The sequence below is a fragment of the Pristiophorus japonicus genome, chromosome 6, assembly GCF_044704955.1.
Source record: "Pristiophorus japonicus isolate sPriJap1 chromosome 6, sPriJap1.hap1, whole genome shotgun sequence".
In the NCBI taxonomy this organism is placed as follows: Eukaryota; Metazoa; Chordata; class Chondrichthyes; family Pristiophoridae; genus Pristiophorus; species Pristiophorus japonicus.
The window spans coordinates 155219546-155237855 of NC_091982.1; the positions used below are offsets into that span (position 1 = coordinate 155219546).

At 43.1% G+C, this 18310-nt stretch overlaps 1 protein-coding gene across 4 annotated transcripts in view; it reads left to right on the top strand.

The window, feature by feature from the left end:
• cox18 (cytochrome c oxidase assembly factor COX18) overlaps window positions 1-17960 on the top strand; it is a 103286-nt gene extending 85326 nt beyond the window's left edge. For all 4 annotated transcript variants that reach the window (XM_070883304.1, XM_070883300.1, XM_070883301.1 and 1 more), the window contains exons 5-7: window positions 5884-6002; window positions 14384-14491; window positions 16724-17960. In XM_070883304.1, the coding sequence (XP_070739405.1) occupies window positions 5884-6002; window positions 14384-14491; window positions 16724-16897 (401 nt within the window). In that variant the 3' untranslated portion in view covers window positions 16898-17960. The remainder of the gene's footprint in view (window positions 1-5883; window positions 6003-14383; window positions 14492-16723) is intronic.
• The last annotated feature ends 350 nt before the right edge of the window (window positions 17961-18310 follow it).

The following is an 18310-nucleotide window of genomic DNA, read 5'->3' on the forward strand; positions in this document are numbered from 1 at the left end:
GCGTTAACAGATTGTTGGAACATAACAAATTGCGTGCTCTATTAAAAGCCCTTTCCTGGCTGTCCCCCCAGACCCATTCGCGACCTTTGTGTAGGAGCACGTGTAGCGGCTCTAGCAGCGTGCTCAATTTGGGAAGAAAGTTACCAAAATAGTTCAGGAGCCCCAGGAACGAACGCAGCTCAGTCGTGTTACAGGGTCTGGGTGCTCTCTGGATCGCTTCCATCTTGGACGCAGTAGGGCTGATCCCGTCTGCTGCTACCCTCATCCCCAGGAATTCTACCCCTGGAGCTAGGAAGACGCACTTCGCCTTTTTCAGTCGTAGCCCTACCCGGTCCAGTCTGCGTAGCACATCCTCCAGGTTGTGGAGGTGTTCTTCGGTATCGTAACCCGTGATGAGAATGTCGTCCTGAAAAACTACCATCCCTGGAATCGACTTGAGGAGGCTTTCCATATTTCGTTGGAAGATCACGGCGGCCGAGCGAATCCCGAACGGACATCTGTTGTACTCAAACAACCCCTTGTGTGTCGTGATGGTGGTCAGCTTCTTCGACTCACTTGCCAGCTCCTGGATCATGTAAGCTGAGGTCAGGTCCAATTTTGAAAAATGTTTGCCACCGGATAGCGTTGCAAAGAGGTCCTCCGCTCTCGGTAGCGGTTACTGGTCTTGGAGTGACACCCGATTGATGGTGGCCTTGTAATCATCACATATCCTGACCGACCCATCCGCCTTGAGCACCGGCCCAATCGGGCTCGCCCAGTCACTGAATTCGACTGCCGAGATGATGCCTTCCCTCAGCAGGTGGTCCAATTCGCCTTCTATCTTTTCCCGCATCATGTACGGCACCGCCCTGGCCTTGTGGTGTACTGGCCTGGCGTCCGGGTTTATGTGAATCACTACCTTGGCCCCCATGAAAGTGCGAATGCCGGGTTGAAATAATGAGTCAAATTTGTCCAGGATCTGTGAGCATGATACTCGCTCCACAGAGGAAATTGCATTGACATCGCCCCATTTCCAGTTCATGACAGCAAACCAACTCCTCCCCAGTAGTGTGGGACCGTCCCCCGGGACAACCCAGAGTGGCAACCTGTTCTCCGAATCTTTGTGGGTCACGACTACCGTGGCGCTGCCTTGCACCGGAATGATCTCCTTTGTGTATGTCCGTAGCTGTGCGTCAATCAGCGATAATTTTGGCCTCTTGGCCTTGGACGCCCACAACTTTTCGAACTGTTTGATACCCATCAGGGACTGGCTGGCCTCCGTGTCTAGCTCCATTGATACTGGGATGCCATTGAGGAGCACTTTCATCATTATCGGTGGCGTCCTGGTGTATGAACTGTATACATGCTCCACATGAACTCGCTGAACTTCAGCTTCCAGCGATTTTCCCCCAGCGTTCATTTCTGCAATTTCTGCAGGTATTTTGCTCATCTCTGCAAACTCCGGCTGGGTGTGTGCCTCCACGCCTCCAACATGAGCTGCTGTTGGAAACAAAAGGTCCCTTGCCAGTCGATCGTCCCTGACTGCCCCTGTTATTGTCCTCGAGTGCGCCATGAACAGGTGTTGATGGCCCCATTACCGGCCGCATTGTCCCTTGCAATGGCGTGAATTGCCGTTCAGCTTGCCATTGTCTCTGTCGAACTCCCCCTCTGGGTTCGACTACATGTTGGGGCATGCCCGATTGCCCTTGTCTGCCTGGAGAACTGTGTGCTGCTTTAACAATGTTGAATCTCTGTCCCAACCATTCCTTAACACAGTACCTCTCGTCTGTTCTGCTAGTGGCCATGCTCGCGTGGTTTAAATCCCAGTTTCTCGTCGCCATTGATACGTCCTTACTATACAGTATAAATGCACACGAGGCCCATGCTTGAGAGAAGGTCAGTCTGTGACCTGTCCTTTATTCCTTAACACTCAAGTGCAGAGAGTGGGTGGAGCTTCCCCCATAAGAACATAAGAATTAGTAACAAGAGTAGGCCATCTAGCCCCTCGCGCCTGCTCCACCATTCAATAAGATCATGGCTGATCTGGTCGTGGACTCAGCTCCACTTACCCGCCCTCTCCCCGTAACCCTTAATTCCCTTATTGGTTAAAAATCTATCTTTGACTTGAAAACATTCAATGAGCTATCCTCAACTGCTTCATTGGGCAGAGAATTCCACAGATTCACAACCCTCTGGGAGAAGAAATTTTTTCTCAACTCAGTTTTAAATTGGCTCCTCCGCATTTTGAGGCTGTGCCCCCTAGTTCTAGTCTCCCCCACCAATGGAAAGAACCTCTCTGCCTCTATCTTGTCTATCCCTTTCATGATTTTAAATGTTTCGATAAGATCACCCCTCATCCTTCTGAACTCCAACGAGTAAAGACCCAGTCTACTCAATCTATCATCATAAGGTAACCCCCTCATTTCTGGAATCAGCCTAGTGAATCGTCTCTGTTCCCCTTCCAAAGCTAGTATATCCTTCCTTAAGTAAGATGACCAAAACTGCGCGCAGTACTCCAGGTGTGGCCTTACCAATACCTTATACAGTTGCAGCAAGACCGCCCTGCTTTTGTACTCCATCCCTCTCACAATGAAGGCCAACATTCCATTCGCCTTCCTGATTACCTGCTGCACCTGCAAACTAACCTTTTGGGATTCATGCACAAGGACCCCCAGGTCCCTCTGCACCTCAGCATGTTGTAATTTCTCCCCATTCAAATAATATTCCCTTTTACTGTTTTTTTTCCCAAGGTGGATGACCTCACACTTTCCGACATTGTATTCCATCTGCCAAACCTTAGCCCATTCGCTTAACCTATCCAAATCTCCTTGCAGTCTCTCTGAGTCCTCTACACAACCCGCTTTCCCACTAATCTTAGTGTCATCTGCAAATTTTGTTGCACTACACTCTGTCCCCTCTTCTAGGTCATCTATGTATATTGTAAACAGTTATGGTCCCAGCACTGATCCCTGTGGCACACCACTAACCACTGATTTCCAACCGGAAAAGGACCCATTTATCCCGACTCTCTGCTTTCTGTTCGCCAGCCAATTCTCTATCCATGCTAATACATTTCCACTGACTCCGCGTATCTTTATCTTCTGCAGTAACCTTTTGTGTGGCACCTTATCGAGTGTCTTTTGGAAATCTAAATACACCACATCCATCGGTACACCTCTATCCACCATGCTCGTTATATCCTCAAAGAATTCCAGTAAGTTAGTTAAACATGATTTCCCTTTCATGAATCCATGCTGCGTCTGCTTGATTGCACTATTCCTATCTAGATGTCTCACTATTTCTTCCTTAATGATAGTTTCAAGCATTTTTCCCACTACAGATGTTAAACTAACCGGCCTATAGTTACCTGCCTTTTGCCTGCCCCCTTTTTTAAACAGAGGCGTTACATTAGCTGCTTTCCAATCCGCTGGTACCTCCCCAGAGTCCAGAGAATTTTGGTAGATTATAACGAATGCATCTGCTATAACTTCCGCCATCTCTTTTAATACCCTGGGATGCATTTCATCAGGACCAGGGGACTTGTCTACCTTCAGTCCCATTAGCCTGTCCAGCACTACCCCCCTAATGATAGTGATTGTCTCAAGGTCCTCCCTTCCCACATTCCTGTGGCCTGCAAATTTTGGCATTGTTTTTGTGTCTTCCACTGTGAAGACGGAAGCAAAATAATTATTTAAGGTCTTAGCCATTTCCACATTTCCCATTATTAAGTCCCCCTTTTCATCTTCTAAGGGACCAACATTTACTTTAGTCACTCTTTTCCGTTTTATATATCTGTAAAAGCTTTTACTATCTGTTTTTATGTTTTGTGCAAGTTTACCTTCGTAATCTATCTTCCCTTTCTTTATTGCTTTTTTAGTCATTCTTTGCTGTTGCTTAAAATTTTCCCAATCCTCTAGTTTCCCACTAACCTTGGCCACCTTATACGCATTGGTCTTTGATTTGATACTTTCCTTTATTTCCTTGGTTATCCACGGCTGGTTATCCCTTCTCTTGCCGCCCTTCTTTTTCACTGGAATATATTTTTGTTGCGCACTATGAAAGAGCTCCTTAAAAATCCTCCACTGTTCCTCAATTGTGCCACCGTTTAGTCCTTGTTTCCAGTCTACTTTAGCCAACTCTGCCCTCATCCCACTGTAGTCCCCTTTGTTTAAGCATAGTACGCTCGTTTCTGACACAACTTCCTCATCCTCAATCTGTATTACAAATTCAACCATATTGTGATCACTCATTCCGAGAGGATCTTTTACTAGGAGATCATTTATTTTTCCTGTCTCATTACACAGGACCAGATCTAAGATGGCTTGCTCCCTTGTAGGTTCTGTTACATACTGTTCTAAGAAACAATCCCGTATGCATTCTATGAATTCCTCCTCCAGGCTATCCCGTGCGATTTGATTTGACCAATCGATATGTAGGTTAAAATCCCCCATGACTACTGCCATTCCTTTTTCACATGCCTCCATTATTCCCTTGATTATTTCCCGCCCCACCGTGAAGTTATTATTTGGGGGCCTATAAACTATGCCGACCAGTGACTTTTTCCCCTTACTGCCTCTAATCTCCACCCACAATGATTCAACATTTTGTTCATTGGAGCCAATATCATCTTTTATATCTGAAGGTCCAGGTTAGGAGTGTCTCCCACAAGTTCACCACCTAGTGGTCATTGTTCTCACAGTGTACAACTTAGGTCAGATTATACATGGGTTACATTGCTGGTTGAATACATGACAGATTGGTCCACCAATTGTCCCTTTTGATTAAAGTGCCACTCTTGATGTGAGAGCTCGTGGCACCTATATGTCTTGTTCAGCCAGCCGCTTGCCTGGCACATTGAATGAAAATCATTCTAGCATGATGGTGAACATTTTTTAGAATCAGACTTTAAGATCCTTGTCTCAAAGCTACCGTTACCTGCAAAAGTAAAGAGTAATGGCTGGCCTGTGTGCTATACCAGCTAGGGTGTATCACCAGGGTGAAAATTGCTATGAGATGTGTTCTAAAAACAGAAAGTGCTGGAAATCTCAGCAGGTCAGGCAATGTCTGTGGAGAGAAACAGTTAACGTTTCAGGTCTGTGCTCAACACTTTCCCATTATAACTGTGGCAATAATTGAGATTTTATGTTGGTTGATTTTGTTGTCAACAAAATGTTGCATTCAATATATAAAAGATATGAATTGACAAAAATCCTCAGTCAATGGCAGTGAAACCCAAAAATTATATCAGCCTGATGGACTGCAGAAATACCCAGGAGAATATTGAGATGCTATTCTTGAAATTTTTGATTGAGTCTGGCTGGAGCAGTGTAGGAGGCCAAAGACTAAAAGCTCAGAGTAAAACTGGGAGGGAGGGTTCAAGCGGAGGTTGCAATCTGCTGTAAGACCATGTCTTCCACCCGAAACCACAGAATGTGCAACAAAACCATTAATCTGTCTCTTGTCTTTTCAGATGCTGGTAAATCTTCTTTGTATTTCCAGCACTTTTTGTTAATATCATTTTCTTCTTAAAAATAACCTCTTGTTTTTAATTTCAGTTTGTCTTTTGATTTGTGGTTGCTCAGGGAATTTATCCCTCAATATCTTTATCCTTGCCTCTCTGATCCTCGAGGAAATGAAATGGCTGATGAAGCGATGGATGAGCTCACAGGTGGCAAATGCAATGTTGCTGAGGGATAGTATTGTGGTTGGGTGGGTTAACTGGGCTATTGGGAGCAACGCTCATGGGGATATGTAAGGGAGGGTTGTGGCAGTGGAGGTGGTTGATGGTTAGGGGATTTTTGCAGTGAACGATGGTAAGTTGATGGTTGGAGGGGTCTTGTAGATCGTGGTGGGTTAATGGGCCACAGGGTGGTGAGATTGCTAATATTCCATTTCTTGCTTTAGTACTTGCTGTTCAGGACCTAGCAATTGGAGGAGTACTCTGGTTTCCTGATCTGACTTTGCCTGATTCCACCTGGATACTGCCCATCTCATTAGGATTCATTAACCTTTTAATAGTTGAGGTAAGGAGATCGTTTTGAAGACTCATGCTCACTATGAAAGAGAATATTTTCTTTTACTTAAATAGCTGTACGTTTTTTTTGTATAATGTATATTGGAGCAGTGGGTTGGTGTTCAAACATTATGTGCTATAGATTGTGACTCATTATCTTGTAACACTCCACATCGGTGTTAAAATTCCAACCAGTGTGTTGCTCAAGTGCTACTCTCTGGAATATTGCATCATGGAGCGATGGGGCATGGGTCCATGCCTATAATTTCCCATGTAGTGAGCTCTTTATTGAGCATGATACTTGACAGTTGTCAATTGTGTCAAGCACTTCCTCAAAGGAAAATAAACTTTTCATTGTTCTGCTTTTGTAAGGCTCCCTAATGGCATTCTTTTTGCTGGGAGCAAGAAAAAAAGAGAAAGATCTGTCCACCATCTCATCTCCATCAACATCCCGCAGCTAAACAGGCAACGAATTAAGTTACAGATGTACCGGAACAAATTGTCTAATGAGGGCTGCAGGTAAAGTGCAAATGACGCGCCGGTCACATTATAGGCATCACTGCTTTACATAATCTGTATTAGCATCGGCATTCTTTCACTTGTTCGAGGAGCACGCATTACAATTCACCAGAGTTTTTAAATGTTGTGCTTCGTGCAAAAAAAGTAAGTGTAATTTCCTACATGCTTAAATGTTCCATGTGTCATTTTAAAAAAAACTCTGCAAATTGCAAGACATGTGAGCAAGTCGCATAGGGAGAGGAAGGGGAAGCGAGTGATGTTTAAATATTTGTATTAAAAAGTGCAGTCTCTGTACAGAGAGCTGTGGCGCAGTGTGTTCTTCCACATGTCCCGGATGTCAAAAATGCAACAATTGTGTTCTTGTTGAATAAACCAAGGTAAAGACCTTATCGGGTGTCGAGTGTGGATTTATTCAATTTGATTAGGGCTCAGACCATGTCTTCTGATCAAGACATCAAAAATATCCCTTTATACGGTAAATAAGGAGAAAATATTTCCACTGGCAAGAGGGTCAGAAACCAGATTTAAGGTAATTGACAAAAGAACCAGAGAAGAGATGAGGAGAATTTTTTTTTTAACGCATCGAGCTATTATGATCTGCAATGCACTGCTTTAAAAGGTAGCTACATATAGTGACACCACTATTCCTGCCCAGAATGGAGATGATTGGGTAATTACCCCGCTAATCACGCCTGAAGACCGCACTGCTGTAAGTGACTGATTTTACGAATATAAATTGTATTCTGTAACTGCCCTCCACTCACTGCATTTTCTGTTTGCTGTAGTTCGTAGAGACTCTTTTTAAATAGACCCTGTAGACTGTTTTCTGTTCTGCACTGTTTAAACAGACTCTGCTCGCTGAGTAAATAGATTTTGTTTGCTGTATAATAGGCTGTTTGCTTTAAGTCCGTCCGACCATAGGTCCTGACTCTCTCTCCCCGCATCCACCCACCCGCCCAACCGCCTCCAACTCATTGGCTGACATAGTGGCGTCAATAGACAATTTGTAGAAGATGGAAGGAAATTCAATATAACTTTCAAAAGGGAATTGGATTTGGATATATACTTAAAAGGAAATATTTTCAGGGCTATGAGGAAAGAGCAAGGCACTAATTGGATAGCTCTTTCAAAGACCCAGCACAGGCACAATGGTTGAATGGCCACCTCTTGCGCTGTGATTCTATGAGCTTATTTCCTTTATCTGAATGTACAGAGGGGGAATCTTTTTATCCTGGATCAGACTGATTCACTGATTTATATTGCTAATGGCAATACCAGTGTAAATAGTGGAGGCTTCCTGTAATTTGAGAAAATTATGGATGTCTGGTTACAGACCGATTTGTCTGCAAACTTGTGAATTGAATGAATTCTCACAGACAGTGGTATGACAGGCACAGACTTGTATTCTATTAGTTTGGCAATATAGCCCGACATTCTGCTTGCTTTGTTAATTGTTGCTATGCAGCGTCTGGACACGATAAGTGTTGAGTCTATTGTCACTGACGTATCTCTTCCAGCTTCTCCCTTAGCTAATTCAACCATTCATTAATTGTTTTCCCCAATATGTAAGACCTCGTACTTCTACCTGAATTGAATGTCATTTGGCCTAACTCTGCCCATTTATAAATATTACCTCGGCCCAACCGTAATTCTTTGGCTGCATCATTAGGCTGTACTGTGTCCTCCCTCTGGTTTGGTATCATTGATTTTGGCAAATTTACATTATAATTCTGAATGAAGATCACTTGTGGAGATCAGAAACTGTGTGGGCCCCACACCGATCCCTGGTGCACTCCACTCAGTATATTTACTGGAACTTAGAAGAATGAGAGGGGATCTCATAGAAACATATAAAATTCTGACGGGATTGGACAGGTTAGATGCGGGAAGAATGTTCCCGATGTTGGTGAAGTCCAGAACCAGGGGCCATAGTCTAAGGTTAAGGGGTAAGCCATGTAGAAACATAGAAACATAGAAAATAGGTGCAGGAGTAGGCCATTCGGCCTTTCGAGCCTGCACCACCATTCAATAAGATCATGGCTGATCATTCCCTCAGTACCCCTTTCCTGCTTTCTCTCCATACCCCTTGATCCCCTTAGCTGTAAGGGCCATAGCTAACTCCCTCTTGAATATATCCAATGAGTTGTTTCAATGGTGAAACAGCATTTGAGCCTACTGCTCCATGTGGCTGTAAGATTCACAATGTAACTCAGCCACTTCGGATCACTGTTGGACTGAGATGAGGAGAAACTTTCTCACCCAGAGAGTGATGAACCTGTGGAATTTTCTACCACAGAAAGTTGTTGAGGCCAGTTCGTTAGATATATTCAAAAGGGAGTTAGATGTGGCCTTTACGGCTAAAGGGATCAAGGGGTATGGAGAGAAAGCAGGAATGGGGTACTGAAATTGCATGATCAGCCATGATCATATTGAATGGTGGAAGGACTGAATGGCCTACTTCTGCACCTATTTTCTATGTTTCTATCTCCCCAGCTCAATGTCATTCCCCTAACGAATACTCTCGCCTAAGTCTTTGTCCATTCCAAATTTTACCTTGTGCATTCACTGCTGTAAACTTGTTTAGCCATCTTTTATGTGGAACTTGTGGAATGTTTTCTTAAAGTCTAGATGTATATCACTTGCCTTTCTAATCTCCATTTGGGATGTCACTTATTCAGTGGTTGGTCGGGCAGGATCTGACTGTCTCAGATTTATTGGTTTTAAGCTCTTTAAGACAGTTGAAGACATGCATGCAAATCTGTCAGTCATTCAATTTAGTTCCAGAACATGCTATGATGAATGGGATGCCACTAGTGTCTTCTCCAGTGAAATCTATTGAATTTACCTTCGCCGGTAACCAGGACTTGGTCTTTCAGAACTTACAGACTTTGTTCTGAAAAAGGGTACAGCATTCATTTCAGGCTCTTAGTGTGTGCTTGTATATTGTATATGCTGAACATTTGTGCTTCATATTTCCACTTAATAGCTGTAAGTAGCTCCTGTCTTGCAGACTATATATATGAGTTTAATAGGTAGCAGGCCAGGTAGACAAGGTGGTTAAGAAGGCATACAAAATACTTGCCTTTATTAGCAGTGGCATAGAATACAAGAGCAGCAAGGTTATGCTTAAACTGTATAAAACACTATTTAGGCCACAGCTAGAGTACTGCGTGCAGTTCCGGTCACCACATTATAGGAAAGATGATTGCAGTAGAGAGGGTACAGAGGAAATTTACATAGAAACATAGACATTGAAAATAGGAGCAGCAGTAGGCCATTCGGCCCTTCGCGTCTGCACCGCCATTCAATAAGATCATGGCTGATCCTCTGTCTCAACACCATATTCCCGCTTTTCCCCCATACCCCTTGATGCCTTTTCTTTCTAGAAATCTATCCATCTCCCTCTTAAATATGTTCAGTGACTTGGCCTCCACAGCCTTCTGTGGTAGAGAATTCCACAGGTTCACCACCCTCTGAGTGAAACAATTTCTCCTTATCTCCGTTCTAAATGTCCTACCCCGTATCCTGAGACTGTGACCCCTTGTTCTGAAAGTCCCAGCTAGGGGAAACATCCTCCCTGCATCCAGTCTATTCAACCCAGTCAGAATTTTATACATTTCAATGAAATCCCCTCTCATTCTTCAAAACTCTAGTGAATACAGGCCTAGTCGGCCCAATCTCTCCTCATACGACAGTCCTGCCATCCCAGGAATCAGTCTGGTGAACCTTCGCTGCACTCCCTCTCTGGCAACTATATCCTTTCTTAGGTAAGGAGACGAAAACTACACACAATACTCCAGGTGCGGTCTCGCCAAGGCCCTGTATAACTGTAGTAAGGCATCCTTGCTCCTGTACTTAAATCCTCTTGCAATGAAGGCCAACATACCATTTGCCTTCCTAACTGCTTGCTGCACCTGCATGTTTGTTTTCAATGACTGGTGTACAAGGATACCCAGGTCCCTTTGTACATCGACACTTCCCAAGCCATCACCATTTAAATAATACTTTGTCCTTATGTTTTTCCTACCAAAGTGGATAACTTCACATTTATCCACATTATACTGCATCTGCCATGTGTTTGCCCACTCACTCAACCTATCTAAATCGCCTTGCAGCATCTTTGCATCCTCCTCACAACTCACAATCCTACCTAGTTTTGTGTCGTCAGCAAACTTGGCAATATTACATTTGGTTCCCTCATCCAAATCATTTTTATTTATATATATTTATTTATATATATATATAACATATTGAGAATAGCTGGGGCCCAAGCACTGATCCCTGTGGTACCCCACTAGTCACTGCATGTCACCCCGAAAAAGACCCATTTATTCTTACTCTCTATTTCCTGTCAGTTAACCAATTTTCAATCCATGCCAATACACTACCCCCAATCCTATGTGCTTTAATTTTGCACACTAACCTCTTATGTGGGACTTTATCAAAGGCCTTCTGAAAATCCAAATGCACTACATCCACTGGTTCTCCCTTATCTATTCTATCAGTTACATCCTCAAAAAAGCTCCAGTAGGTTTGTCAAACATGATTTTCCTTTCATAAATCCATGTTGACTTTGTTTAATCCTGTTGATAATATCTAAGTGTGTCGTTATCACATCCTTTATAATGGACTCCAGCATTTTCCCTACTCCTGATGTCTCTCTCTGTCCTTTTTTAAATAGTGGGGTTACATTTGCCACCCTCCAATCTGCAGGAACTGTTTCATAATCTATAGAATTTTGGAAGATGACAACCAATGCATCTACTATTTCCATGGCGATCTCTTTTAGTACTCTGGGTTGCAGATCATTAGGCCCTGGGGATTTATCTGCCATCAGTCCCATTAGTTTCTCCAGCACTATTTTCTTACTAATAATAATTTCATTGAATTCCTCTTGCTTATTAGACCCTTGGTTCCCTAGCATTTCTGGGACATTATTTGTGTTATCTTCCGTGAAGACCGAACCGAAGTATTTATTTATTTGTTCTGCCATTTCCTTGTTCCCCATTACAAATTCTCCCGTTTCTGTCTGTAAAGGACCTACATTTGTCTTCACTAATCTTTTTCTTTTTACATACTTGTAGAAACTTTTGCAGTCGGTTTTTATGTTCCTTGCAAGTTTACTCTCATACTCTATTTTTCCCCTCTTAATCAATCTCTTGGTCCTTTTTTGCTGAATTCTAAACTGCTCCCAATCCTCAGGCTTGCTACTTTTTCTGGCAACTTTGTATAACCCCTCTTTGGATCTAATACTATCCTTAATTTCTTTTGTTAGCCATGGTTGGGCCACTTTTCCTTTTGTGATTTTACGCCAGAAAGGAATGTATAACTGTTGCAATTCATGCATTCGTTCCTTAAATATTAGCCATTGCCTATCCACTGTCATACCTTTTAATGAATCTTCCCAATCTATCATAGCCAAGTCATTCCTCATACCTTCGTAGTTTCCTTTGTTTAGATTTAGGACCCCAGTTTCGGATTGGACTACTTCACTTTCCATCTTAATAAAGAATTCAATCATGTTATGGTCACTCTTCCCTGAAGACCCCGCACAACAAGAATGTTAATTAACCCCTTCTCATTGCACAATACCCAATCTAGGATAGCCTGTTCCCTAGTAGGCTCCTCAACATACTAGTCTAAAAAACCATCTCGTACACGCTCCAGGAATTCATCTGCCACAGTATTATTACTAATTTGGTTTGGCCAGTCTATATGTAGATTAAAGTCACTTACTATTACTATAGAACCTTTGCTCCATGCATCTCTAATTTCCTGTTTGATGCTGTCCCCTACACTACTACTACTGTTTGGAGGCCTATAGACAACTCCCACCAATGTTTTCTGCCCCTTGGTGCTCCTTAGTTCCACCCAGACTGATTCTACATCTTGATTTTCTGAGCTAATATCCTTTCTCACTATTTTTCTGATTTCATCCTTTACTAACACCGCCACACCACCCCTCTTCCTTTTTGCCAGTCCTTCCTAAATATCGAATATCCTTGGATATTCAGTTCCTAACCCTGGTCACCCTGCAACCATGTCTCCGTAGTTGCAACTATGTCATATCCGTTTACATCTATTTGCGCTGTAAATTCGTCTACCTTATTACAGATGCTTCTTGCATTCAGATACAATGCTTTTAAATTTGTCTTTGTAACATTATTTACCATCTTAATATTATTTTGTACTATAGCCCCATTTGTCTTATTGCTATATTTTATTACCTGGACCCTATTTGTTAGTGCACTCTTTTGTTTGTTTGCTCTGTCCCTTCCTGATATAATCTGGTTATCCTTACCACAATCACTATCCTGCATTGCTTCCTTTTCTTTTCTCTTTAGCATTCTCGATTGCTCTCTACTACGACCGCCCTTCCACCCCCACCCCCTATTTAGTTTAAAGCCCTGTCTACCTCCCTAGTTACGAGGATGTTGCCTGGACTGCAGAATTTTAGCTATGAGGAAAGATTAGATAGGCTGGATTTGTTGTTTTTGGAACAGAGGAGGCTGAGGGGAGACCTTATTGAGGCGTATAAAAATTATGAGGGGCCTAGATAGAGTGGATAGGACGGATCTATTTCCCTTAGCAGAGGGGTCAAGAACCAGGGGCATAGATTTAAAGTAATTGGTAGGAGGTTTACAGGGGATTTGAGTGGAAATTTCTTCACCCAGAGGATGGTGGGGGTCTCAAACTCACTGCCTGAAAGGGTAGTAGAAGCAAAGACCCTCACCACATTTTTTTTTAAATACTTGCATGTGCTCTTGAAGTGGAGTAACCTACAGGGCTACGGACCAAGAGCTGGAAAGTGGGATTAGGCTGGATAGCTCTTTGTTGGCCGGCGTGGACACAGTGGGTCGAAATGCCTCCTTCCGTGCTGTAAATGTCTATGATTCTAATATGTGCCATTTAGAAGATGGGTATGGTAACAGTGTGTGACTGTTTAATATCCGAAAGACAGTACCTCTGACAGTGCAGCACTTCCTGAGTACTGCGCTGGAGTGTCAGCCTACAATTTGTGCTCCAGTTTCTGGAGTGGAACTTAATCCTGGCTCGAGATCTGAGAGTGCTACCACTGAGTCATGGTTAGAGTAACGACAACTCTGCAAGAGCTAATTGCCAAAAAGGTATAATGTCTGGATCCTTGGGACAAGGTCCATTTACAAGAACAGTTGCTAAACAGTTACTGAGAAAGAATGTGCTTCTCTAAAATTCCTTCCATTGCATCACCAAATACTAGACAAGATTCTTTGTCTTCAGCCTTGCGCTTGGGATCCAAGGGGATTTGTCACTTTACATTGCAGTGATGGAGAAGGAAACTCTGTGCTTATTGTACGTGAGGTGTTGCTGACGGTGCATTCACTGTAGAAGCATGAGCTGGGGTCATGCACCTCCAACCTAGATATGTGAACTGTTTATCATTAAAAGCTTGGGAATGTTTGACCAATACTCAGGAATTTAATCATTTTACCATTTTTTTTTGTGTGACTGAACAGATTTAATTAGCAGAATTCAGTTGTCAAACCGGACCTCCCACTAGTTTCTGTGTTCTTGTGTCGATTGCAAAGTGTCCTCCTTAAAAGCTACTGGATGGTATTGAGTCCCTTAGTCTGGAGTTTGTGAAGAGCATGTAATCAAACACCATAAAATAGTCTTCAGTGAACAGTTCTGCTGGCTAGGCCTTGATAAACTGACGTCCACGCTGCTGTTATTTTACTGTAATCCAAAATGGTTTCAAAGTTTGAATGTTTGTCTAAGTGGCTTGGTAGAGAAATAAAATCTCACTTCAGTAATCATAGTGTCAGATCACAACACCTGGCTCCTCGGCTCCAAAACCTGTAATGCTATTTTTGTTCTCCTATTCAAATACAGATTTTTGCTCTCCGGAGAATCGAATTGTCAAAATTTCAGAAATACGTCACCTACGTCATGCGTGGACTTTCAGTGCTCATGGTTCCGATTGCTTCAACGGTGCCCTCGGTAAGTGCTTGATGCCCTTCTTAGACAGTCTCCCAGAGTCGAAAATGACTTGCTTCCACATTAAAATGAGTTCTAAGGTCCCGAACTTCATTTTAAAGGGTGGAAGATGCCTGTGCGTGAATTATTTTATCGTTGGGTGGCCGTTGCATACCAGCCACCACACGGACTTGACAGAGCAAGGTCTTGGTCCAATGGCAAGGGGGTCCAAGACTACTGGAGACCAGGCTCTGCTGCATGGGCCCAGCACACACACACACACACACATTCCTACTGACCTCCCCTCCCTCCCTCCCTCAGGTCCTCTCTCCCCGCTTTTCAGAGATCGCAGTTTAGGTGAGCGCATTAATCTTGGAGCAGCTTGCGCATTTGTCCATAGAATACTGACACTGTACCCTGGACCCTCCAGCTCCAGCACGCAACAAAGTTTCACTGAAGTTAAACAAAATCCAGAACATTTACTGGAGTGAAGGCAGAAACCCTGGCAAGGAAACCTTCTCCACGTAGTCACAGAGAGATGCAAATGTTCACTCTGAATTATTAACATGGAGTAAGTTGAAAATAATTGCTTGAACATACTGTGGAGTACCTTTAAATATGTTGTATGGGGGTGTGTTTAATTATGCAGTGTTCCTGTAAAAGCCTGCTCCTGTACGATTCAGCTGTTGTAGAGCGGGACCTCTGGCAACTAAAATTGTGTTGGGTTGAAACTTTTTTTTGTCCTACAGGTCCCATGACTGGAGTTCAGGTATTGCCTCTCATTTGGACTGTGTGTGTATTCTATCATGCAGTTATCCCTTGCTGCTACTACTACTAAAATGGTCATTTATTTTGAATGATTTCTGCAGCGGCATTCCCATTTTGCAAAGCAGCTACTTGCATTGCAGTGCTTCAGTACTTGGGCCCTGACAATAGAGGCCGTCAGCAAACCAAGGAAGCCCAGTGCCCAGTAGAATCAAAGAATGTTAGAGCACAGAGACAGACTATTGAGCCCATCGAGTTGCACTACTGTTTTTCTCTGTGTAAACAATCTAGTCTAATCCCACTCCCATTTGCTTTCCTTTAACTAATGATAGTACCTTCAAATTGAGGAATATTAATTCCTTTTTCGAAGAATTTATTGACTGCCACAAACCATTGTTAAAAAGAGTGAATCCCACATTCTGTCTAAGGAGATTTTTTTTCTATTCACTCTTTTAGTTTTGGGAAGTATCTTAAGTTCGTACCCTCTCACTACTGTCTCGTTTGATCATGGAAACAATCTATCGCTGCTTACCTTATCATAACCCTTCATGTTAGGTCATCACTTAACCTTTTCAGCTCTGCTGAAAAAGCCCTAACTCTGTGCTCCATTACTGTAACCCATCCCCCCATCTACTAGTGACACATGATGGATACTGCAGCATTTCAGCTTTTTTCATGGGTCTGCTACCTTACCAACTGATAATTCTGCAAGTGCAGGACCTCCAACCCAAGATGTTTTCTACTCATGAATTACAGAAGAAACAGCAGTAACCTATATTATGAGAAAAGAGTATTTGAGGATAAGATCCAACAAATTGTATTCTGTAATATTTGTGGGAAATGACTCCCCACCTCCCAAAATATTAGTATTTTTTTCTTGCCAATGTTCAGCACTTCCCTGGTGAAGACATTAGTTACCTGCTGGGGTATGGCTCTCTGGGTACCAGCTGCCCTTGCTTCACCAAGTATCCAATCTTCATGCTTGACTCTGGACAATGATGGTTGGTAGAATATTTGACTCTGGAGATCCTCACCCAACATACACATGCACACTTTCCAGCAGGATTCAATGGACAGCGATTGCTGGGAAACCCAGCTGACTTTCGGCTGCCTGACCCGAGAGTCAAATTTATTGTGACCCTACCACCATCCTGGCTGAGATCTGCCAATTCAACCAGCCTGGGATCCTCTAATCTGTATGCCTAAAATCACTGACTGCACAAATCGATAGAGCCCCAAAAGTACACTTTATTTTTATCGAGGCTGATCTGTTGAGAGCTTACTTTGGTTTGGTTGTGGAAATGTGTCACTTAAATACTCAGATTCCACGTACGCCTCTCCCTTTCTCCCGGGACTCTTGTTTAATGAAATCATACCGTTCTCATGAATTTTCAAGGATATTTATTGCGTGTGCGCATGTACGTGTGTGTGTGTGTGTGTGTGTTCATGGGTTGGGCAAGCTTGCTCAGTACCTGCCTTTTTCTTTTACAGTCTATGGCTCTCTATTGGCTGACTTCCAGCTGTGTGGGTCTTGGACAGAATTTGCTGCTGCGTTCCCCCAACCTTCGTACCCTCTGCCGGATTCCCAAGATGAAGTCCGATTCAGACACTCCCTTCAGAGACCTGTCAGCAGGATTCGTTGCAAAATATTTTCCTCGGAAGTGACCAACTGTGCATTTTGTGTGTGAAATGCACGCTGTGTCTGAATGGGATGCACCGATGTCTTGTGACATTTGATTTTTATAAACTGTGAAACTTCAAAGCCACGGAGAATCAAGCATGCTCAGCAATCAACAGGCATACAGCATGTATTGAAGATACCATAGACCATGGTCTGCTGTGTGGGACTGTAACGATTATAGTTACAGTACAACGTCTCAAATCGAGCAACCTCGAGACCGTGCTGATTTTTGGATTTTTTCAGATTTCAGACAAGAAAATCAAGAGCGCATGTATGCTACCGAGACAGACAAAGTACTAATGGTGGCGTGGGTCAGGTCGGGTCGGGTCGGGCCGGATCGAGGTTCATGCAACAAGGCTCGGACCGATCGCATGCCATTTAAAACATAGCAGCGAAGCCGATAACTAGTCCGGCCCGCCGATTTTTGGACAATAATTCTGGATTTTATTTTACTGAATATCAAATGGGATTTTCTCAAAAATTGTCCAATTTTCAGACAGCCGGATTTGAGACGTACCTGTATTTTGTTTTGATTTTTCCCCCTCATCCAGATTATTGCTGATCAGAGGAGGTGAAATTAAGTCGAAGTACTAGGTAATTGCACACCGCTGTAATTCTCTACCCTTTACCCTATTGAAAGAGCTGGGAGACAGTTTGTTTTGAAGCATATCCATTTTGTAGATGATTGCTTGGAGAAGTAAGAGAGTGCTCCTGGCTTGATTTTATTTCCTAGTGTTTCTTCCTGTCTGGGGTAGAGCCTCATCGCTGCTTGCAGCCTTATTCCAACTGGTTTGACTGAAACTGGGCGTTTCACTGCCTGGATTGATTGTAGAGCAATTTGCTATTTCACAGTGCTTTAGTGGACGATTCCATGCCCTCTTCCTCTGTATTTGTCCTGATTGCACTCCTCAACTTCATCATTATGCTACACTGCTCAGTGTAGTTGGTGGATTTAAGTTTTAACCCCATCAGAATTGCAATCATGTTTTGGTACTAAAATCTAAAGTAAAAGATCATTAAAAAAAATACATTATTTGACTTTACAAATGTTTGATTATTTGAACTCTACGCCATAAATTTTATTCAGAATTTATAGAGAATAATGTCTTCAGCTTGTACATGAAAGCGGTGATGTGTGTGTATTGAGGTGTTTGAGAGATCAAAGGACTTGAAGGGGCATTGCCAGAGACAGCACACTGTCCTCTGTCACCTCTACAGTGTAGATTCAAATGTGCTTCCGACTGGTGAGCTGAAAGGCTCCTCCACTTAAGATGCTCGTCAGGTTCCTTTGTATAAAAGCAGAGTTTGGGCCCTGGGAAACCAATTCCTCGTGGGTAAGTGCTCTCAGCACAAATCTGCTCATAGTTAAACACGTATGGGTCTGCCACAGAAATCGT